This window comes from Helianthus annuus, chromosome 16 (assembly GCF_002127325.2).
Source record: "Helianthus annuus cultivar XRQ/B chromosome 16, HanXRQr2.0-SUNRISE, whole genome shotgun sequence".
In the NCBI taxonomy this organism is placed as follows: Eukaryota; Viridiplantae; Streptophyta; class Magnoliopsida; order Asterales; family Asteraceae; genus Helianthus; species Helianthus annuus.
The window spans coordinates 194,640,849-194,665,691 of NC_035448.2; the positions used below are offsets into that span (position 1 = coordinate 194,640,849).

Genomic DNA, 24,843 nt, shown 5'->3' on the forward strand with positions numbered 1-24,843 from the left:
TAGTGGTCGGGTGAAGGTGGCAGGGGCGGTCGTGGGTACGACGGTTATGGTGGATGGTGGTCGGGTCAATTTGGTAGGGAGAAGATTGGATAAAATTGACTAAAATACTCTTCCCCTTTATTTTTAAATTTTGACACATGTCATAATCCTATTGCTTCCTATCCTTTCTAGCCAAACTAAACTTCCTATTTGATCATCTCCATATACATCAAAGTTCATTTTTTTCAATAACATATATTGATGAGTGTGTGTTAATTGATTACATTATTAATATTCAAGCTGTTTAATACACGTGTTTATTAAATCTTGTAATGAACGAGTTTTTAATAATGTAACTTTTTTATTACTTGGTATATAAAATTATATTTATCCAGCCCGTGTAATAGACGGTTCCAAACCTAGTTTAAATACAAACTCAATCAAATAGGAATCATGTTGATCAATTTTCAAGTTAGTAGGGGTAAGATCAAATAAAAAGTTTATTTTGCCAAAGTAGGATGAGAAAAAAATCTTAACCATTCATTTTTAAATCAATGGTTAAGATGAAAGTGTAGGAGAAAGGATGAGTGCACAGGTATATTGGGAAAATCCTATTTATGGACTTTCTTTTTCCACATGTAAGGCACATGCATATTCTACCCCCATTTTTTTTAACTTTCATAACTTTTTTATACGACATTATATTTTCATAAAAATTTCACTGTAAAATCGAGCGTCTTTTTATCTTTAATTTGAGTACCATATTGCTATATAAAATATGAAGACTAAAAAACCCACTAAAATGTGTTGTATTTCTATGTTAGTAAAACATTTTTTGTGCTGGATTTTTTTACTATATTTTTGTGCTAATTTTTTTGTGCTGAACTTTTTGTCTTAATTTTTTTTTCACAATTTTTTGTACTTGATTTTTTTGTACTACATTTTTTTGCTGAATTTTTTGTGCTATATTTTTTGTACTAGATTTTTTTGTGATATATTTTTTTGTACTACATTTTTTGTGCTATATTTTTTTTTGTACTAGATTTTTTGTGCTAGATTTTTTTTGTACTAGATTTTTTTTGTTGTATTTTTAAAAAACAAAAGGGGTGCCACATATTACTTTCACTCCTATTTATAAGGAACAAAATGCCCTTCATTCCTACTTATTAGAAGTGTCGCATGTTATCATCACAATTCTTCTTAGGTTACTTAGGCAAAATCCACTTTTTAATGCATCCTTCCCCTTACTGTCCAAACAACGTTTCGAATTCAAATTTCAGATAGAATGTGGGTTTATTATTTCAGACTAATCCGTGTTTTTTTTTTTTTTTGGATTCCTTTTCAAATTACATCCTTTTTAACAGTTTTTTTCTTCTTTTCAAATTACATCCTCCTTAACAGTTTTCAAACTGCATAGACTTACATAACCACCAATGTTGGGTTGGAGCCCAAATTGAAAGACTTAAAGGCCCATTAACATTCAAGACTTTATTTTGTAGGCTTTTATGTTCTCTACTAATCAAACTACATAGACTTACATAACCACCAATGTTGGGTTGGAGCCCAAATTGAAAGACTTAAAGGCCCATTAACATTCAAGACTTTATTTTGTAGGCTTTTGTGTTCTCTACTAATCTTCAACAACATCAATAGATTCTTTTCATAGTTAATTTTAATCCTTCAACATACCATAAAAAGCCAAAACTACATTACATTCAATGGTTTATTAACTTAATAGCCAATAAACGTTTGACTCAACTTCAACAACATAGAAAATTTAACACATAATTAATCCAACTTTCAAATTGTTGGTTCAAAATAAACCACTAAACAATCGCCATTTTCCACGTCATCATAAACTTTTTACCGACCGGTATTTCCAACCCCTTAACTTCAACCATCTTACTCTTCTTACTACCTTTACCAACTTTCATCTCATCAAAAAACAAATGATCCGTTTCAACCAACTCCACCGTCAACACGTCACCACCGGCACCACCCTCAACCTCCACCGCAACCCCACCGCGAACGCCAGTCAACCCAAGAACCGTAACTTTCTCAATAACCAACCCTTTCTCAATAGCAAACTTACCCTCCTCAACATTTGACCACACCTTCACAAGCCCATTTTCAGCCTTTGCGCTAAACTCGACATATGACGATTGCCCGTTTCCTAGTTGCATCTCCGGAAGCTCGTCGTTATCGATATAAAGTTTCCCCTTCGCTTCGCCTTCCGTGGCCCCCGCTGGAAATGTTACAATTAAAGTAAACGGTGTCGTTTTTGCTTCTTTTGATATCAATCCTCCCCTTTGCATGGGGAGAATAGTGTTTTGGTACAAATGCACATTGATAACGTGTAATGGGGCATCCATTGAGAAAGATTCGGTCTCTTTTGCAACGACTACTCGGCTTAAATCAAACAAATTGTACCATGTTCCGGGAGGGAACATCACGCTGATTTTGGTTTGGTGTTTGTCGAGAACGGGTGATACCATTAGACTACTTCCGAGGAGAAATTGTGTGCTCAATTCATATAGTTTGGCGATGTTTGGGAACGAAAAGAAGACGGGTCGGGCTATTGGTGCACCGGTGGTGTGCGCCTCGTAGGTTAACGTGTACAAGTAGGGAAGTAGCTTGTACCGCATACCTAACGCGTTTTTAGCCGATTTTGCGACGGATTTCCATTGGTAAAGTTCTTGTCTTGGTGAATAGTAATTCGCGTGGTCACGCGAAAACGGGTAAAACGCACCCAATTCGATCCAACGGTTGCATAGCTCTTCGGTTGGGGCGGGGTAAAACCCGCATATGTCCGACCCGACCATAGGGATACCGAAGATACCGAAATTTAACATGGTGGAGATTGAGTATTTAAGATCGTCCCACGTCCCCTTGTTGTCTCCGGTCCAATGGGCTGCGTAATGGCCCGATCCAACAAACGTGGATCGGGTCAAGATAAACGGGCGTTTGCCTTGAAGACCTTGAAGGCCTTTGTGTGTAGCAATCGTTTGCGAAAACCCGTATATGCTATGGGCATCGTACTCCCGAACCCCGTTATAGTGAACTGCGCTAGTCGCGATAGTTTTATACCCGATTGGAACTTGCGTCCCCGACGCATTAATCTTGTAAGGCGGTTCATCCCATCTTGTTTTCGTTATGTTTTTGCATTCCAAACAACAAATCCATCCGGGCCCGGTACCACTCGGGCACTGCTTCCCTTTAGGAATCGAGCACAAGCCCGAACAAAAATTCGAAGCCTCGTTCATGTCAATCCATAGCCCGTCCACTGGCACGAGCTCATGAAACCTCCGGATTTCATCAACCCACCACGTGACAGTTTTCGGGTTGAGGAAATCCGGGAAGTTAACGGGCCCGGGCCAGACTTGGGCTAGATACGGTTTACCTTCGTATTTGATGAAGACGTCGTTAGCGAGCCCGCGTTGGTAAGTACCATAACTGGAATTTACTCCAATTCCAGGGTCAATAATGACAATGTACTTCATGCCACGAGAATGTATCTTGTTTAAAAAGTTAATCAATTTTGGATGAGGGTAATTTTTGGAATTAAGAGTGAAATCTTTGTGACCGTCCATGTGATCATCATCGTTCCAAATGACGTCAAGTGGAATTTCTGCTTTTTTATAATTTTCCACAACATCTTCGACTACTGAAAGATTATGGTATCCCCATCTGCATTGGTGGAAACCTACATTGTATAAATAAATTGTTGTTAAAATAATTGTATAAGTTTTTATTATTATTATTTTTATTTATGATCAATTATTGGTTTGAAATAGATATTTTTGACCATTAATTTGAGAACATGTTTTAAAAGATGGTGACCTACAGACATGTGTCCCTTGTATGGGCAATGTGTGATTAGAAAACAAGAAAATCATTAAAGATTTTTGTTTGCTAGGGAACCAATCTTTTAATTGTCTTTAATAGTAGAACATTATTGGATAGATATGAAATCATAGAAATGTAAAAAAAAAATGGTGAAACTATATTTAGTGTTTTAGAATACAAAAATTGGTATGTATGATGATTGATGAATATTTTTCTAACCTATGGAATGAAAAATCATATAACTTATATCAGAATGAATACTCAATACAATATTGATTAAAGTCATACTTAATTTAATTAATATGACAATAGTATATATATATTTTTTTAAAAGAAAAATAGTAGTATTTTTGTTTTTACTTTATAAGTCAATATGATAATGCTATGTTAAGAAACAACAATATCAACCACCACGTAGTTGATATTTTTACATGTGAATGTATGATATTGTAATTATATTCAAAAGTTGAGGTTCAATTCGTAGCTTTGAGCTATTCAGGAAACGGGTAAGGTTAGATGAAGAAAAGGACTGACGTTATTAGATTCGTTTAGTGATACTTTAAAAACATTTAATGCATAATAGTATTTTTTGTTTTTACTTCATAAGTCAATATGATAATGCTATGTTAAGAAACGATCATATCAAGTTATCAACCACGTACTTGAGATTTTTAAATTTGAATGTATGATATTGATATTATATTCTAAAGTTGGCTATTAAATGATGTTATTCTGCATTAAATGTTTTTAAAGTATCACAAACCGAATCTAATAACGTCAATCCTTTTCTTCACGTGGCCTTACCCGTTTCCGGAATAGCTCAAAGCTACGAATTGAACCTCAAATAGATAATAACATCATTTAAAAAGCCAACTTTATAGAATATAAATTCAATATCATACATTCATATGTAAAAATCTCAAGTACGTGATTGATATGGTCGTTTCTTAACATAGCATTATCATATTGACTTATGAAATAAAAACAAAAATACTATTATATTTCTTTTTAAAGGGATACATATATATATATATATATATATATATATATATATAGGTATATATATATATACTATTGTCATATTAATTAAACATGACTTTAATAAAAAGATACCGCCCATCACCACCTCGTATGATATGAGGTGGTGATCCTTAACGGTATCCATGCCACTTCAACCATACCATTTGCATAAAGCAAACACACCTAACAACCCCTCTTATAAAAATCAAAACTTTATTTTACGTAAACAATAAAATATTAATATTCATGTTTGTGAATTTCTTAAACTAAAGTATATAATCTATATAAACAACAATGCCTAAACATCCTCAATCTTTCCTACAAAACTTGTCACTTTCCTACACTAATCACGCATCTATTTTCTTGTCGGCAGGACATTATCATATCTATTCAAACAAAATCCTCACACCAAAACACAACATCTAACTTTCAACGTAAAAGTCACAAATGCATAGAATACTAAGAGCATCTCCAACGCTTGGGCGATGGGCCCGGACCTATCCATCTCACTCTAAAATGGGTGGGCGGCGTTGGAGGAGGTTTGGTTTGCCTGGGCCCGCTCCACATATTCTTTTTCTAATACATTTATCGATGAAAAATTGAGGCGATGGGCCCGGACCTATCCATCTCACTCTAAAATGGGTGGGCGGCGTTGGAGGAGGTTTGGTTTGCCTGGGCCCGCTCCACATATTCTTTTTCTAATACATTTATCGATGAAAAATTGAAGTATCAGGCGTAGGTCTGGATTGTTTTAATGTTAGAAAAAAGTATACGTTTTTTAATAAAGATTTGAAATGATTGTCGCGCCGACGCTGTAGTAAACAATAAGTACAAGACTCACCGAGTGACCAGTAGGGCATAGGAGCAGGTCGACCAACAAGCTGAGTATACTGATCAACAACAGCAAGAGGAGACGGTCCAGCAAAGAAGTAAAAGTCAAAAACACCCCCAATCACCTTATACGTTAAAGACGTCCCTCTATACACAACATCCATCCCATCACTATTCAACAACAACACCCCATGAACATTCGCCTCACCACCGACGTTCCTCACATCCATATACACCGGATGCGACCCATACAAATCCATATTCAAGTTAATCGCCGACTGATCCGTCGTCCACAACGTGTACGGATCATTCGGGTACAGTTTTATCCCATGTGGCTGTGTGTTCTCACCCAGCCCATACAACGACGCCGTTTTAGGCAATTGTGTTGAGATCTCCAGGTACTGATCTTTGAAGACTAGTGATGTGTATGTATTGGATCCGTCTGGGGTGGAGTTGAAGAGGGTTTCACCGTTGGATTTACGGGTTATGGAGAATGAAAATGGGTTTGGAGTGTAGGTGAATATTAATTCGTTTCCGGCGAATTCTGTTGATGTGATTGAGGTTTGAGTTGTTTGTTTTGATGGTGTCGGAGGTTGTTGTCTTGGTAAAAGGTTGTATGGTACTTCCCATCTTTGGTGTTGTGCGTCGGTGATGTGGACTCGTAAACGGTCGTTTGTTTCGTGCCTGAAAAATGAAAATCCGATAACCGGCGAGAAATTTAGTCGAATGTTTTACCGACAGGAAAATCTTACGGTTATTGCATTTTAACATATTGACCCCTAAACTAACAATAAACTTATAAAACCCCCTGGGAAATGTAGAATATAGACAAAATAAATTTTAAACAAATTGAGTTAAAATTGGGGGAAACCGGAAAAGCATTAAACTAGACATGTTGAGTTTTTAAAAAAAAATAGACATGGAAATTGAGCCGGCAAACAAGCACCATCGGCTAAAACGTCTACAAATTCGCCTGGCCTAGAAATTTTTGTAACGTACATCGTGGATCACAAGGGAATCAATCAAAGGGAAACAAATCTAAAAATGGGGTTAACTAGTTAAGCCTTAGCCGCCCGTGCTTATTTGATGTTGACGGATTGGTTGGGTTTAAATACTCAGTTTTTATTTTTTAACACTTTTAAAATATTTATAGTTTCAATTATCCATGATTAATAGATAAATTTGGTCTCAATCCGAAAGGGAAATTAAGTTAAACGGGCAATAGGCTAGGCCGCTAGCACTTTTTTAATGACAAAACTAAATCTTTTAAAAACGACATTTATAGATCTTGAGATTATGACATTATTTTAAAATGAGTTAATTACATAGTTAGTCCTTATGGTTTGCACAAAATAATATACTTAGGTACTGATAGTTTACAATCATCTTCTAGGGTATTAACTTTTCATTTTGTAACGTTTGGAGGTATTAACGTTAATTGTTTTTTAAACTATTGGTACCTAAGTATGTTATTTTGTGCAAACCAGAGGGACTAACTATGTTAATACCCTAGAAGTTAATATCTCCAAACGTTACAAAATGAAAAGTTAATACCCTAAAAGGTGATTTTAAACTATTAGTACGTAAGTATGTTATTTTGTGCAAACCACAGGACTAACTATGTAATTAACTCTTTTAAAATTTAAGTAAGGCTATTTTTCGTTGTTTTCTCTAAACACAATATGACTTTTGAGGGGTATAATGTGCCAAGTTTTAAACTAAAAGGGGCCATGTAAAGCAAATAAATAGTGTTTCAGGTAAAGTGAAAAACAGAAAACGGAGACAGTGGAGTTGAATGTGGATACTTACTTGACGTATAAATGCAAGAGAGGGATATCAGGGCCGTAGATGTTGTTTTTCCGGTTGACTTGGAGGTGGCCGATGAGTGCACCGTCGGAGGTTTTGTCGACGGAGATGAGGCGGTAGCCATTGCCGATCTGGGTGGGTGCCGCCGCTTCGATACATGCTAATATGACAAGAACGACGGCAAGATATAGAAGAGATCTCAAAGAAGAGATCATGGTGGGTGGTGTTTGAGGGGATTATTAGGGGTAGAGGGTACAGAGAATAGGTACAGTTGTGTAGTATATATAGGAAACTGGAGGGAAATGTGGGTAGAAATTACTGTTTTAAGTCAACAATTCCTGAGCCTGAGTAGAAATATTTTCTTACTTTTATTTTTTTTTTCTAGTAAACATGAGTAGAAATAATACATACATAAAATTCCTGAACCTGCTAATTAATTTGGTCATGTTCAAGTCAACAATCAATATTGGGTTGTGTTCAATTCAACCATCGATGCACAGGCAAACTTAATTAGTTAATTTTTATAAGTTTATTATAGGATATATTATGACAACTGTGGGGGAATGACCCGGCCCGGTCATTCCGGGTCGAATATCCACCTTTAAATGAGCGGTAATAAATAAATATGGAGGATATCTTCTTCCAAATATATGTATGAAATAATCTCCAACAAAGTAGGAGATGTCGCCTAACCGACTTCCTGAATTAAGGGGAAACCCTAAATTCACCCATAAGTATAAATAGAGATGCCGTCATGAAGGTAAGACACATTGTTCTCTCTAATTACTTTCTATTTTACTCCCCAAACGAATTCTTATTCTCGCCGGAGGGTGGTTACAGGAATAACCTCATTCCTGTAACGAGTCCTAACGTTGTTCTATTTTGTAGATTGGAGATCGGATCACTCTTCATCAAATCAACCAGTTGAGGGACATATTTCAGGTGACGTTCTTACAACAACATAAATAGTTATAGGTGTATCATGCTAAATTTAAGAGTGGAATAATTAATGGCTATTGATGCAACTTTTAACTAGTACTTTTGTTTAGTAAGACCAACCGCAATACACGTCCGTGGGAGATGTGACGGTGAATGAAGGTTGAAGCCAACGACAACATTATTTTTTAGACAAAAAGTTTGTGGTTACGGATTACCATGAACAATTTCATGAGACCATGTGTAGTAACATTTCCAAACCTTGTAAACTTGATAAAGAAAAATGCAATACCGCTATTGCCTAACGGAAAAGCTAAACATCTAAGTGGAAACACTTATATTAATGACTAAAGACTCATTACCGCTATTGCCTAACGAAAAAGCTAAACATCTAAGTGGAAACACTTATATTAATGACTAAAGACTCATTACATGCCCGTCTAAAAGTGGTTTGAAGCTTAAGTGGAGTGTATATGTGGATTGTGCTTTGGATGAGAGCTTGTTATCTTTGTTATGGTTCTTTGTTTCTCTTGTTTTTCTTTTTCTTTGTAGTTTGGCATGCTCCTTCTAATTACTTTTATTATTTGTAAAAAGAAATAGAAGAAAGTTGGAAAAAAATATATTTGGTTCCAACCCAACTTGAATGTATAAAGAATTAATTATTTTTACTTGAAACCAATGTGGTGGTGATCTATTGGCAAAGACAAAACTTTTAAACAACTGAGTTTGAAAGAATGAGGTCTTGGTTTCAAGTCCCACAGACGACAAAAGTAAAAAAAAAATTAGCCGTTCAAAAAAAAAGTTATTTAAACTTGAACATGTTTGATTCGTTACACAATAAGGTCAAACCTGGAAACAATAAACTTCAAACATATTTACCTTGTGATGGTGGAAACTGGAATGGGCCTGGTTTTACTAGGGCTGATAATTGATCACCTGTATAAGATATGATTAGACATGTTTGTTTATTGCAAAATATACTAATTGATTTTTTACTTTTTTTGAAAATATATGAAATTAAGAGGCTAAGATTTATCATTTCTTTCTCTTGGTTAATAAAACAAACGAATGTGTTATAAACATTAGATTTAAAGTAGTTAACGAGTTGTATTCATGTTTGATGCTTGTATTATTCGTGTCGTAAGAGGCATGTTAAACACGATAAGTACACGATTTCACCCATGATCATGTCAAATAATCAAATATGTCCTAATCTAAACATAACACGATTATTATAGTTAGGACCATCTTTTAGAACTATATAAAAATACAGTGTTTGACTTGATAGGAATGTAGGCAATAGGCATCTCTAGGCATGTTTAATATGATGCGACAAACTATGGATGTAGAAGATTCGATTAGCACAGCACAACCTTGCATAAGCTTGAGTAGAACTCGTTTTATTTGACTATAAGCATCTTTAGACTCGTTTCCAACTCGCTTCAAACTCTACTTATAAAAGTTGAGATCCATTCATTAACTTGTAGAGATAAATAGATAATGCCTCCAAAAAATAAGCTGAAGCAAGATACTAAAGAAAACATTTTGAAAATACATACAAGATATATCAATATCAACCAACTAATTAATGCACTAATGTTTATAAAAAACTTATAAAAAACTCGTCATGTCTAGACGGTTGAACAACTCGGCCAGTAATGAAACCGCCATATCAATGGTAGTGGCGGATCTAGTCCAAAAATTCAGGGGTATTCTAAAAAAATTGGGATTAAGGGTATCCTTTATATAAAAAAATAAAAATTTTACACTATGTAGACGGGGTTGAAAGGTATTTTTACACTATGGAGACATTGTTGAGGGGTAGCCCAGGATACCCCTCCTTGTACATTGCCTCCGCCCCTAATCAAGGATGGAATCCAAATATCCTACATTGACTTGTTAGAGCATTCACATCCAATTCATCAAATTATACATACATTCCACTAAAAAACAACTCCTATATCAATATATTTTCACTAAAAACAAATACTTTTTCTCTCTACTTTTCAATTAAATAATATTATCATTACATTTTTCTCTCTCCTTTACTCACAACCACTTTCAATATATATTAAAAAAATTATAGTGGGTGAACAGTGTCCCCTCAAATATACAGATGAACAGTAACATTTTATCTCTCATTCACTCACAACCACTTTTTATACCCTTTATAATATAAAAACCACCCTCACATATTTTGATGGATAGAATGTGAATGCTCAAACGAGAGACCCGATCTCTCATTCCTTCAAACGAGTTTTATATTTTATAAACGTCATCTTCCTAACCATGTTTTAAATATGATTTGAAACTCATGGTATAATCTTGTAAAGTAATACATATTGATTTGAAGTATGATGATAGATTGATAGTCGCCATTAAAACATAGGAGTGATTAAGGAGACATCAGACATGGCTTCAGTATGGGAGGAGCATGGTGTTGGTGGTTGGTATGGTGGGGCTGTACGAATGAGCTGAAGGAGTTGATTATAGACTAGCTATCACATCAACATTTTTTTTAAAATTATTTGTGTCCCAATTTCAATTATATTTGTTAAAAAAAGTTATTAACTTGAGTTACATTGTTTAATTTGTACACTTCATAACTTTTATTAAGCACCCTTGTCTTGCGTGTGTGTAACTATAGAAATTAAAAAAAATCATTCAAATCCAAACAAAAATTTAAATTGAAGACTTAGTGTTGCTACGACACATATCCTCACGACTCGCCGTATTACAGTAAGTGTTGGAGCTATTCAAAGGGCTTGAAATGACTCTCTTTCGGTCTTGTTAGTCTTGACGCTCATATCTGAGTCGTTTGTCTTCGCCCGGACTAGGAAGTTAGGATGTAAACATCAATGTAGCTTGTTCGAGGGGGTCTAGCTAGACTTTAGAGGCCATAGTTTAGACTTTAGAGTACCACCTTGTGATAGTTAAGGGAGCAAAGATCAACACTGGAAATAGTGGGTGGACATGTATATATTTGTGTATCATGTATTCATGTCATGGGAAAGAGAGAGATGGTATATCATCTTTAGTCGTATGACTACTATGATGACAATAAATCACATTATTCACATGGTTTTTTTAACAGCAAATGTTATTTCTACTTAACTTTACACCAATTAATCAGAACTTTTTTCTTTGTCCATGTTTTAAGTTATGTTTAAAAAAACTGTACTTTTAACGAAAAACCGTTAAAAAATTGCATTATGCGGTAAAAAACAACAAAAAAAAGCCAAAAAAATGAATTTTGCAGCTCAAATAGGTGTTTCTGCAGAACCGGTTTTTTGACCGGTTTTTCTGGTTATCCGAATTGGTTAATCATAACCGGTTAATATATGATCGGTTATGAAAACGGTTACACCGGTTAGAACCGGTTATCAATTTCAGGCAAAAAAACAGATTAAAAACCGGAACCGGTTTTAAAAAAACCGGAACCGGTTTTAAAAAAACCGGAACCGGTTTTAAAAAAACCGGATATCATTCTTTGCATAAAAACCGGTTCATTTTTCTTAAACCGATTTGTACATCTCTACATGTATCTCTACCAAATGAGCTAACCGACACATTTTTCACATGTTAATTGGGAGTACTAGCGTTGATTTTATTCGATTTCATCTCCTTCATCAAAAGTGACTTTTTGTTGAAGTTTACAGCAATGCAAATATTCTTTTTTCTTGAATAAAATAAAAATAAGTAAATAAATGCTTGTTGATGCAGTTTTATAACTTCTTGAATAAAATAAAAATAAGTAAATAAATGCTTGTTGATGCAGTTTAATAACATGTTGGGCCCCTCTAGTTGGTCCAAACCCAAAGAAAAAGCCCAAAGAGCAAAACCCAAATCCATTGTTACATATTATCTATGGAATGTAGGTATGTTTAATTTTTAACAAGTTTTTCTTATATGTTTACCTTACTTTTTCACTCCTTTTAACCGTTTATCATTTTATTACAAGGGCCTTCAAAATGTATGTTTAGATGTTGCATTAAAGGATACATGATTGCATATTTGATTTTCATTTTTGATTTATGTTTTAAAGACGCAGAGGTTTAGAAAGAAAATACTCTTAAAACAAAATTGATATAATATTAAATATATATACACTCTTAAAACAAAATTGATATATAATATTAAATATACCAACTATTAAAACAAATCTCTATATAGAAAATTTTATTTTGACAACCAAAATTAGAAAATAAATAATGTCTATATAATAATCAAATTGATTTTCTAAATAAACACGTAAATTACTTAAATAAAAGATCGGTACGTTATTACTATAAAAAGTAAATAATCAAAATTTCTAAAACTTGGGAATATCAGTTGAGCCAACTATGGCAGTAAGTTACATGATTCAACCCGACGTTTCTTTTCCTTACTTATGGGTACTATGGCAGTAAGTTACATGATTCAACCCGACGTTTCTTTTCCTTACTTATGGGTCGCGTAACTCTAAACGATTTAGCTCTTTCGTTTCGTTACATCACAAGTTACATTTTTATTGAGGTAAATTGAGGTTTGATTAGTTAGGCTATGATACCATAATTCGTAAAAGTGTTTATGGTATAATTAACGTCTGAATGATTTAATTAGCAACAAAACCTTATATTTACAGGGCTCATAATATTTGTACTAAGATTACAATTATAAAAAAATATACATATATATTAATAATAACTACATCTACACGAGGTCTTAATTTATGTGTTCACCATGGTTTTATTTTTAAAATTTGGTTCCTCGATGAAAGCTATACTTGGATCAAATATTTCTGGATTGCATTGTTACCCAAAATTTTTAATATTCTGGATTCTTTGTCATCACAAATTATTATGATCTCCAACCACCGCGTCACGATTAACACTCTTGGTTTGCGGGTCCAACGGTATTTATGGCGTTCTGGGTCATTTTTAGTTCGTTGGGACTTTCTATATCTTCCAAGAGTTATTCGCGAAACCGAGGGAGGATACGACACTTCCTTTGTTGAAAAAAGGCTCGTCGGGACTCTTCCAATTTTGTAATTTTAAACATTCTTGTTGTTGGAAAATGGCTTGATGTTTTTCTAACCAAAAATGTTTCGCACCTACTGTCAAAGGTGTTACAGTGGTGTAACGTCACATGCAAATTCAACGTCGATCGTGACTATTGGAGATTGATTTTTTTTTTTTTATTATGAGGCATACCCCGTCTCAACTCTCAAATATCACCCGCACGTTTTGTGTGTATTGTATGTAGAACAGATAGAAATAGTACTAGCATTGGTAAGCTCCTCATAAGTCTCAACCGGAGTAACTAAAAACAAATCTGTGAGTTTCTAGATAAGCAGACCATTGAAGGTAAAACGAAAAATATTAGTGTTATGAAAGGGCACATGGCCATTGTATCAAATTAAATTCTACTAAAAATATGCCTTATTTTAAATTCTACTAAAAACATGCCTTATGTTGTTGGCTATATGATTGATTCCCATGTTACAGCTGAATAACAGACTAAAAAACTCTTGAAAGTATAAATAATCTATATCCCTTATCAAAAAAAAAAAAAAAAAAAAAATCTATATCCGTAATCAACTCTACGTTCAAAAAAAAAAAAATCCGTAATCAACTCAAAATATTATTAAAAAACAAAAAGAAAGAAAAAAAAAACATGAGACGTCACCGTTTTGAACTTTTCCATAGGAAAAAAAGATGCGTTTGTTAGGAATCTTCATAGGCACGACGCTTCGAAAAGATCCGTGACACGTTTAAAATCCAACGTCATAAAATTCCCTCTGCATGACGTCATCACTTACCTTTTTTTTCATTTAAAATAGTTTATATAGAGGACTATTCATTCACCCAAACTCTTCATAGTAGTCCATAAATCATAATCCATATCAAAATCAATTGTTTGCCACATGTTGGTTCAGTTCTGTTTGTGCATGAAGGAAAACAGATATAAACATACCTGATTGCATCAGTACAGGCCAGCAGAGAGTCCAGATGGAGATGCAGCAACAGTGTTTGACATAGTTGTCAGTTTGGTCTGGTTCCTCCTTAGGGTGCTGACTGATGATGGGGACTTAGAGAACCGAAAAGGGTATCGGTTAGGAGAGGAGGTTTCGTGATGATGTTATGGCTAAAATGGGGTGTGAATTGTGAAACTGAGTAACCCTTAAACCTCCACATAACTCTCCTTATATAAGCACCCAGGAGGAAACCTAATTAGTTACTAAGGGTAATATGGTCCATCAACAATTACCAACTAATTCAATAATAGGTTCTAATATATTTTGATCTCTATAATGTAAATGATTAAGATGGCTATAGATTAAATATTAAACATAATATATTTAATCTTACATTCTCCCACTTAGCCGAGTAATCATTTACTATGAGTATTAGATAAGCCTGATCAGGAGTTAACACTCATTTTAGCCTTAAACAAGTACTATAGCAGAAAAATACAGCCGTTGAATCATTATGCGACTCAGGACCCCCATTAATCATACTATAGCCTTAATTTAAAACCTAATCATCATGATCAAAATACGCGTAAGCCCTTTGTTTGATTTGTAACTTTTATTTGTCTATATGCCATTATACCGGTTGAACATATTCTAACAGACATACAAAATCAAACTTGAGGAAAATTAACTAATACTTAGTCATTCATAGTACGATATGCAATTGCGCACGACTATTAATTAATACCCGTCTATGAGCTCTCTTAATAAGACTTATGGGTAATAGCCCTTCAGTTATAGGATCCTTAAGCATATCATGAATGTATTCGATACAAAACTTAGTTTCCTCAATTCGTTCATAAACGAATAATTAATTGCGTATCGAAACTTAATGCAGCACCTCTTGAACTGTTACTGTTCAAGGAGTTATGGTAGCTGACTTTATCACACTAATTCTTCAAAACATTATATGGAGTTAATAAACTTATGAGTCCACTGATTAAATTTCCAACAACATTTAGTGACCATGTTATGTCGTTATAACTTAGGTTGTTAATATCAGTGCATTATGACTCCTCCATGAAATAGGTTTTGTCTGCTGACATAAAGATATACCCGAAACTGCATTTTTATAATCTTTGAATATCTCAAAGTTAGAGTAATAAACCGGTTTTAATTCTCACTTCTTCTTTAAATTGTAGTCTCTCGTTTCTTTTAAAGATATTGTAATACTCCATTAGATGCTACACATTAATCTAGACATATCTAGTGTGTTGCAATATGAGTAATATCTAAACGAGTATAGACTTAAACTTACATAAGGCTTCTAATTAATGAAGCGTAAATAAATAATCTCATTTATCCTATTATCCTCTATAGGAGAGCAATATTGATTGTTACATATGTAAGGACCCATTTAATGTTAAACTTATGGAACGAAACTAATATCCCATTGGGTCTATCTCAGTATGTTATGATATCAATCACGTAAGAGATATCTCTGAGTTTTATTATATCAAAGTTTGTGTTAACAATGCTTTGACTTATGTAACATATGCTTGTCAAAGAATGTCATCTATATAGACAAGTTTATTTTAGTTGCTCCCACTCATCTTGAGGTAGGTACATTAATCCACTTGATTCTTGATGAAAATAATTACGTTAGCTTTTCATCACATTATGATGTTTGCATTAACCCATACATGGATATTATTGGCTTACAAATAAAGTGTTCTTTAACCTTCAGTTTGAAACTTTAGGTTGTTATCTAATGAACATGTAAATGTGTCAGCCATTTATTAGGGAAAATCGTTTTAATGTTCATCTAATGTAGCTTAAAACTATTATAAGCTACTAGAACAGTGATGATCCTCAAAGAAATCTTTTGTTAGATATGCAAAAAAGAGTCTTTAATAACTTATCTATTCATGAGTACAACCTTTGACAATCAATCATGCTTTTGAGTGTCTTAACGCTTATATTAGGATTTGGTTTAGTCATGAACACTCTTAGGTAACTTAATCAAATCCCAAACGTTATAAGAACACACAAAATCAGTTTTACTAGAAAACTGTTTTATTCCATTCAAATGATTGATTTACACTAATGGCTTAATTTGAAGAGATAGGATCAGTAAGCATTTCCAAAATCCATTTCAACTTCAATTAGGGAGGTTATGTAATCATCAAAGTTAGTAGGCTTTTAAACCTAGATGACCTCCTGAGTTGATTATTGGGTTCATTAGAAGTTTCAATTTTATGGATTAGCTCTTGGTTAGGTTGCTATCATTTTCATTCTAAGTTTGTAAGAGTTGGTGCAGTATAGTGTACAAGAGGTGTAATCGGAGTTAAATTCGGAGTGAATTTAATGACACTCTTCCCCCCGCCTCTTGTATTCCTTGCAAGTCATAATAAGGACTTTGACTGCTCCCACTAACCTTAGAAATCTTTAGGAACTCAGCATGCTTAGGGTCAATACTTAACGACCAACAAATTCTAATAAAGAAAACAAATTAATGACATTAGTCGTTGTAGTTTCTCTTGTTGAGGATTGCGTTAGTTTAGGTAAGAAATCTAAGTGCGCCCACAATTAAGCAACAATGAAACTTTTGTAAGAGTAGCATTAGATTTAAGTAGATAAGGTTTGATTGAACAGTGTCGTGATGGAGCGATGTCTTGTACAAGAGGTGGAAATTTAAAATTTTCAATCCCCATCTCTTGCAACTATTGCAAGTTATTATTAAGACACTTAATGCTCCCACTGATCTTTAATATCTCTAGAATGCTACAAGAGAAGTTTCAATGAGCTATGTGACGTGGGAACCTATCACATATACGTTAGACTTTATTTGATTTCTGTAATGTCCAGATATCATAAGAAACTTTAAGGACATATTTAATAGAAATCTGATTAACTACATATATGAATAGAGTTCTTCTAAGACCGTAGGCCATATGCGACAAAATTTAGATACAAGTTGATAGTCTTTCAAATGATAAATGAATTATATGTCTGAATATTCCATTTGGAATAAGTTCCACGAATGTCAATGAATGACTTATGATGGACCCATACTTATTCCTTAAGCCAAGTAATATTTAGGGCTGTAACGTCATGATTTAGAATCACTGAAAATGAGATTAGATGAAAAAAAAAAAAAAAAAAAAATCATCCTCATTAACCATGTTATGATTTCTCATGAATTTTGGTTCTAATGGATGAAATTTATAAGTCTCATTTTCCTTTTGTCAAATTCTCATTAGCATGATGACAAAAGTTGTGAAAAATAAGGTATCATCTAGTTTCATCTTAGTAATGTTTCTATCCAGATATTTAGAACAAATAAGAGGAGAGTTTAAGATAAGTGTGACTTTATGTTGACTATGCAAACCTCACAACCTTCATAACATTGCTTAATTATGATACTATATTCTGATTAATCTTCAGAATATATAAGGTATCGAAAAGCGTTGTTGGAAGAGTCTTCATTATGGTTCTTATAGTCTTGACATTTAATTTTGTCACTAACTCTCATGTTAGTTATTTGTCGAGTTCTGGTAAGGAAACGTATGGAACTAGAGTCAACTAATCATGTGTTAATTGGAATATTAAAATTATCAGACTTAAATATCATTAGTAAGTTACTATCTAATTAATTTATCCAACTGTTCTTTAGAATAATGGATAGTCTCGTTGCTTATGCCTAGTCTAATGACATAATTATGCAGTGAGATTTTCCCTTGAAGAACCTTAACGTTGGGATTAGCACTTGTAATTTGTCTATGGACTTTAGAACAATCCTCTCTTAAGGTTTTAGTGGTTGTAAGGTGAATAACATCTTATTTTCCAGTTTCAAACATTTATTTCTATGTACATATGTTGCTTATCAACACACTCGTTATACTTTGGTACTTTTGAGTGTTATAGCTGATTTATAATGCATCAAATTTGTACAAATGAAAACTTAGTATGTAATGCACTGGAAAATGTACTTATTTCCATGCGTAAGCCCTTAACTTTATGGGTCATGGTATTGTACATTATAATATATTCACATATACCACTTAACCATATAATTTATAATTAGTCAAATGAAGACATGCACCTTAGGAGTTCTTGTAATTATTCCACAATTATAGATTAGTCTTAGGAAAAATTAATCTGGAATAACTTTAGTGATAGCAATTATATTAGAGAGTTCTTGATTATCATAAGAGACATCATGTTCGATTTATCCTAATCATAATGCTCTACTTTTCTTCTGTAGTGCCTTATCAGAAGAGAGCAATAAGGATCATCGTGTCTTAAGAGATAATCAAGGATTTAATTTAAGAGCTAATTCTTATAGAAACTTTAAATAAAGCAAAACATTTTAGGCTTAGGAATTAGAGTGGATGTGATATAGATTTATAGAAGAAAATTATAGTGAGTAAAAATTATGGGTACTAAGAATAAGGCAGACAAAATGATCACAAAAATTAATTGAGGATCATTAATATAAGGATCATTATGTGAAGAGTTTGTGATATGTCTATTACTAACATCAAAATAATAGACTACTTAAAGTTCTACTTAAACGAAGACAAAACAGCTTTGGCCAGAAGTGTAATCATTTAAGCATATGTGCAAAGTGGTTGTAACAAATCAGCTTTGGCCAGAAATTGAGACAGACACTTTAGTTATGCACTTGTTGAGTATGCCATCTATGAATGAATTAAATCAGCTTTGGCCAGAAATTAAGACATTCATGCTTATGATGCACACACAACATAGCTTTCGTAAGACTTGGATGATAAGTAGATGCATCAAGTCAGCTTTGGCCAGAAATGATGCATCAGAAGCTCATTCAAGTAAAGCCATTTTGGTTTTATAAAACATTATTTGATCCTCATTAATTAACTAAATAATTACAAAAACCAATCATTTAATAGCAAACCACCCGTTAGCGCGGATCGAACTTAGTTCACATTAAACAGCCTAAAATAATGAGGTTTCGAGTCAAGTCTCGACTGAGTTATGAGATCTCGAGTCAGTTATGAGGTCTCGAGTCGTAACCTTGTTGTCTCGAGTCAGAACCATGGTCTCGAGTCGCATTTAAACAGCTTAAAATAATGAGATTGCGAGTCGCAACCACGATTTCGACTAATGACGTTATGGTTGCGAGTCGCAACTACGGTTTCGACTAGTCACCTTATGGTTGCGAGTCGCAACTACGGTTTCGACTAATCACGTTATGGTTGCGAGTCGCAACCTCATGGTTGCGAGTGATGACATTCTGGTTGCGAGTAGCAACCTCATGATTGCGACTAATGACGTTATGGTTGCGAGTAGCAACCTCATGGTTGCGAGTCATGACGTTATGGTTGCGAGTAGCAACCTCATGGTCTCGACTAATGACGTTATGGTTGCAAGTAGCAACCTCATGGTTGCGAGTAGCAACCTCATGGTTGCGAGTAGCAACCTCGTGGTCTCGAGTAGCAACCTCGCTAACAGCTGTTAATTTGATATCATAACCGAAAATTCGAAATCTAAGGGATTAAAAGATATCCTTTCCTGTTTAAGCTGATCTAATTTTGTTAACAGATTTCGAAATTTCAATCTCTTTATCTCTTAACAGTTTTCTAAAAAAAATTTAGAGGAAAAATTAGATCAAAATCAGGAAAAACACTTAATAATCCAAATCATATTCCAAAACATAACAGAATATTCGAATTTTCACATAAACATGTTGGTTCAGTTCTGTTTGTGCATGAAGGAAAACAGATATAAACATACCTGATTGCATCAGTACAGGCCAGCAGAGAGTCCAGATGGAGATGCAGCAACAGTGTTTGACATAGTTGTCAGTTTGGTCTGGTTCCTCCTTAGGGTGCTGACTGATGATGGGGACTTAGAGAACCGAAAAGGGTATCGGTTAGGAGAGGAGGTTTCGTGATGATGTTATGGCTAAAATGGGGTGTGAATTGTGAAACTGAGTAACCCTTAAACCTCCACATAACTCTCCTTATATAAGCACCCAGGAGGAAACCTAATTAGTTACTAAGGGTAATATGGTCCATCAACAATTACCAACTAATTCAATAATAGGTTCTAATATATTTTGATCTCTATAATGTAAATGATTAAGATGGCTATAGATTAAATATTAAACATAATATATTTAATCTTACACCACAGGGACGTCGTATCGGGTCGGGTCAAAACTAAATGGAAAACTTGAAGAAAAAGCGGTTGGAGGTAACAGACGGTAGATTATCCGGCAAGAAAATCAGGTCCAAGAAAGAGCGGTCTAACGGCGGAGTAACGGCTGATGACGCTGAGTTGGACGAATTTTTGGCTATTTTAAACCGGTTACAAGCCGGTTTTAATCATTTTCGGGAGAAAAGTACCGGTAAGGCTGCCGTTAAACCACCGGCGACATTTGAGTTGGGTGACTTTAGTTTCCAAGATGGTGGGAGGAAAATAAGTACTGGAGATACACTACAGAACGATGATGTTGTCGGATTTGATCTTAATGCCGATCCGGTATTTGATTAGAAATCCGGTTGAACCGTCCGATAGAACCGGTTAAACCTCCGGTACAACCGGTTGAACCGCTTGATACATCCAATTAAACTATTTCAGAGCCAAATCTGATACGGTATAAAAACCGAAATTTAAAAGATTGGTTAATTATGGTTTTTTGGGTGGGTTGGTTAGCAAATTGACGTATGTTTTTTTTATTATTGTGGTTTCTTGGTCAGCATATTGACCTTTGTTTGTTGTTGGTTTAATAATAAATGTATTATGTGCATTAAAGCTTGTGTCATAATGCAAGCAAAGAATTACGTGTATGTAACTAACATGACCAATTCAACGTTATATAATTTGTAACTTTATAAGGAGTTGCTTAAAAGATACCAGTATACAGAATTATGATTGATATTGGAGTGTTTAACCCTCTCCATCTCAAACCCACCCAAAAAACCATAATTAATCATCGTATTCGTGTCTTAACAGATCGTTTTTGTGTCTTAACTAGTTGTATGATACGCTTGTAAGTTTTTTCATGTCTTAACAGATTGTGTTCGTGTAACATGTTTTGATGGGGTATGGTGTTAGACCCAACCCGAACGACCGGACATATCCTTTACTTATCGCGTTTTATTATCATATTTATTATTGTTGCTTACTAACCCAATCGCGAGGCCCAACGCGATGTAGTTTACACTACTTTGGGCTGGGGACTTTTAGAGATAACCCCTAACTGGGCCTGACCCATTGAGGTTAGGGAGGCCCATGTCTCCTATATAAAGAGGTGTTCACTTCATTATTAGGGAAAAAGATATGAAGCCGCCACACTTTTGTAGCTAGAAATAGGGGATTCTTCTTCTACAGGCCATCTCTACATCCCCTTTTTCTCTCTACTTCTTTGCAGATCTAGTTTCAACATTGGCGCCCACCGTCCATCCAAAAAAAACATATGAGCCGAGCTACTCACGAGCTACTCGAGCTAGGCTCGAAAAAAAAGCTCGAACGAGCCGAGCTTAAACGAGCTCGAGCCCGAGTCTAAAAACAAGCTCGTTTAGTAAACGAGCCCAAGCCCGAGTTTCGCTTATCGAGCTCGAGCCGGCTCGCGAGCCTTAACCACCTTTCTTTTTATATATTTTTATTAATATATTAAACATACATTTAAATAATAATATTTACCATTTATATAAATATAAAAATAACTAAATTATATGTATAACAATAATTATAATTAATAAAAATTAATTAATAAATACTAAACGAGTCGAGCTCGAGCTTTAGAAATAAAGCTCAAAACAAGCCGACATCGAGCTCGAGCTTTCATATGTTAAACGAGCTCGAGCTCGAGCCTGGTCGAGCTCGGGCTCGGCTCGACTCGTTTGCACCCCTAATCACAATGCTAAGGGCAGGCGGGGTGGGAGGTTTTCTTCACCGTGATGGATTTCTTCACGCGTGGAACATGCAAACAAACCACCGCCACCTAGCAAATTTAACGCGTGAATTTTAATTCTCGTGATGTATTTCACGCGTGATAAATGGAAGGATGTGAGGGGGTGTGAGGGTTTATTGTTGGGTGTTGTGAGTGATGAACATTTCCACTAAAAAAATGTTGTGAGTGATAGAATAATGGTTGATGTCATGACGAAACTTGATTGAATGTTATAATTGATGAGTGAGTGATGAGTGATCATCAACCCCTCCCCTGATAAAAGTTACTCTAATGTTATAACAAAAGAAACTCTTTTAGAATAAGCAAAAGTTGCTCTAATGCTAGCACTCTATTTTTTTCACTCGTTTTTGTTATTAGTACAGATTATATAATATTGTTATCAATTATTCCACTTTAATCACAAAAATATAAACTATACACCAACCAATTTTGATTTAACATAAGTTCTATAAGAAGGCCTCAATCAGTTATGCTTATTGGGGTTAAGTTATTCTACAAAGACTCTTAATTGTAAGAAGTGTAAGAAAGATTTATAGAGTGACAAATGTCCAATAAGCTAAAACCTATTAATGATTAGGTTTTTTTTTTTTTTTTTTTTTTTTTGTAGTGGGTTTTTTTAGAAGCCTTTGTACCTTTCTTACAATTAGGAGCATTTGTATTTGATCCTAATCCAAATGATTGATGCAAATTATATACATATATTGGGCCTGACTAGTTATAATGAATACAAGCTAGTATTTGTATAGCCCATTTATTGGGATCGTAGGTTGTTTGGTTTCCTTGGCCCATACCAACATCTTGTTACACTCAAATGCAGTTACACTCTTTGTTGACTATATGGGTTTTGTCCAAGCTTGACCTTTGACAAAGCTCGGACTTTTCTAGCGCAAACTGGTATGACCCGACCGGCTGTAGCCTAGACTAAGTCTGGCCCTAAAGCTCACTCTTAAACCATTATTAGGAGTTACTCCTTCAAGCTACAACTTTAAATCAATAAACTTGTAATGATACACGTCTAAAGAGCAAAGTATTAATGAGATATCACATCAATGTCCGAACAAGGTAGTGGGTATCGGGATCTAGATAGCCATATACCATACGTATTATCACATTAGTGTCCGAACATATGTAGAAACCAAAGTATTAATGCGTAGAAACCCTCACACCTTCATAGACCCTACAACAAGATAACTTATTATCACATTAGTGCCTGAACATACGTAGAAACCCTCACACCTTGTTATAACAAGACTAACAATTATTACTTGAGTGGGTTTGAAAAGACTTTTTGATCTTAGACGATGTTACTTCCACCCAAGCAATGTTATCAACACCGATGTCTAGTTACACGAATTTTGTAGCAACAAAGATGTTACAAATTTCTGGGTTAGGATTCTAGAAAAGTAGGGTAGCTAAGGTTTTTGAAAGTAGGTGTGAGTAAATGATACCTTTTTAAAGAATTTGTCTAACGTAAAAACACAAGTGTAATACCTACCTAAGCTTTTAATGAGTCACGTCATGTCAGTCGTTATTTGTAGAGATATAATCAATAACAAATATACTTTACATGATTGAAATTATGTAAATTATTGTCATAAGCTATTCACGTTAAGGTCACCAATTTGTAACATCTTGCTACATCATCTTAGTCATACTTATTAGCACGTTCCGAAACCTATAGTGTATTAGTATAAAGTTAAATAATTTTGAAGACGGTAATCTATAGTACTTTAATTAAACAATTAGGGTAATATAATCACATAATTACAAAAAAAAAATGACAAAAAAAATGTTAAAAAAGAAACCCCCCAAATTCAAAAATAAACCATGCTATATGTTATCCCCAATTATACAACTTCCCTTTATGATAAACTGATAACATCAATTGTACCTTTAACAACTTTTATTTCAAAAAATATTACAAAAAGAAAATGCAAATCCCAAAAAAAAAAAAAAAAATATAAATATGATTTTGACGAGTGGATACAAATATACAATCATTCTCTTTTTAGCATGCAATGTTAATTGCATGACTACAAGTATGATGATGACCAGTAACATGCAAATGACGAAATCCATGAGCATATGCTGATAGCGAATTCGGAACCGGTCTCTTAACCAAGGAACAGATGGCTTAAATCCCACCTCACAATCCAAAGGACCACCACCCCACCCAACCGTACCTTTTTGGACATTTATACAAACAGGTAGTGTCCATCAGGATCTAAGATCTATACAGTCATATACCTTGTAAACGTCCAAACAAATAGGATACAGACCAGACCGGTGGATATAAGACTAGGTACCTTGTTTACTTTGTGTGCTGGGTGCAAATGGTTGTGGGCTAACTAATATTTTTGTCACATATATTAAAGAAAAATGTGGCATTGTCTGATTTGATTAGGTTTGATTTTGATTGTGATTTGGCTTGACTGGATGAAGGGAGCTACATAAACACATATTTATCATAATAGGTGATGGATTATGACATTATGGTCAAAAAGTAGGACCA

The 24,843-nt window shown here is 34.4% G+C and overlaps 1 protein-coding gene and 1 long non-coding RNA gene across 2 annotated transcripts; one reads left to right on the plus strand and one right to left on the minus strand.

Moving 5' to 3' along the window:
• Window positions 1–1,610: 1,610 nt before the first annotated feature.
• LOC110915112 (alpha-xylosidase 1) lies at window positions 1,611–7,761 on the minus strand. Its single transcript, XM_022159747.2, has 3 exons — window positions 7,486–7,761; window positions 5,687–6,360; window positions 1,611–3,682 (listed from the first exon to the last, which is right to left on the minus strand). Exons 1-3 carry the CDS (start codon window positions 7,695–7,697, stop codon window positions 1,806–1,808), a joined length of 2,763 nt encoding a protein of 920 aa, XP_022015439.1. The 5' UTR covers window positions 7,698–7,761; the 3' UTR covers window positions 1,611–1,805.
• Window positions 7,762–14,250: 6,489 nt separating this feature from the next.
• On the plus strand, window positions 14,251–21,247 carry LOC118488035. The gene is made up of 2 exons (XR_004883330.1): window positions 14,251–14,325; window positions 20,549–21,247. It is a non-coding gene; the product is annotated as an uncharacterized LOC118488035 (long non-coding RNA).
• Window positions 21,248–24,843: the final 3,596 nt, after the last annotated feature.

Bases quoted from the DNA above. Each gene is read 5' to 3' on its own strand.
- LOC110915112 (XM_022159747.2), bottom strand. From the start codon at position 7,697: ATGATCTCTTCTTTGAGATCTCTTCTATATCTTGCCGTCGTTCTTGTC. The intron at 6,361-7,485 runs GTAAGTATCCAC...TTCATTTTTCAG, and splicing joins CTCTTGCATTTATACGTCAA to GCACGAAACAAACGACCGTT. The intron at 3,683-5,686 runs GTGAGTCTTGTA...TATACAATGTAG, and splicing joins TATGCCCTACTGGTCACTCG to GTTTCCACCAATGCAGATGG.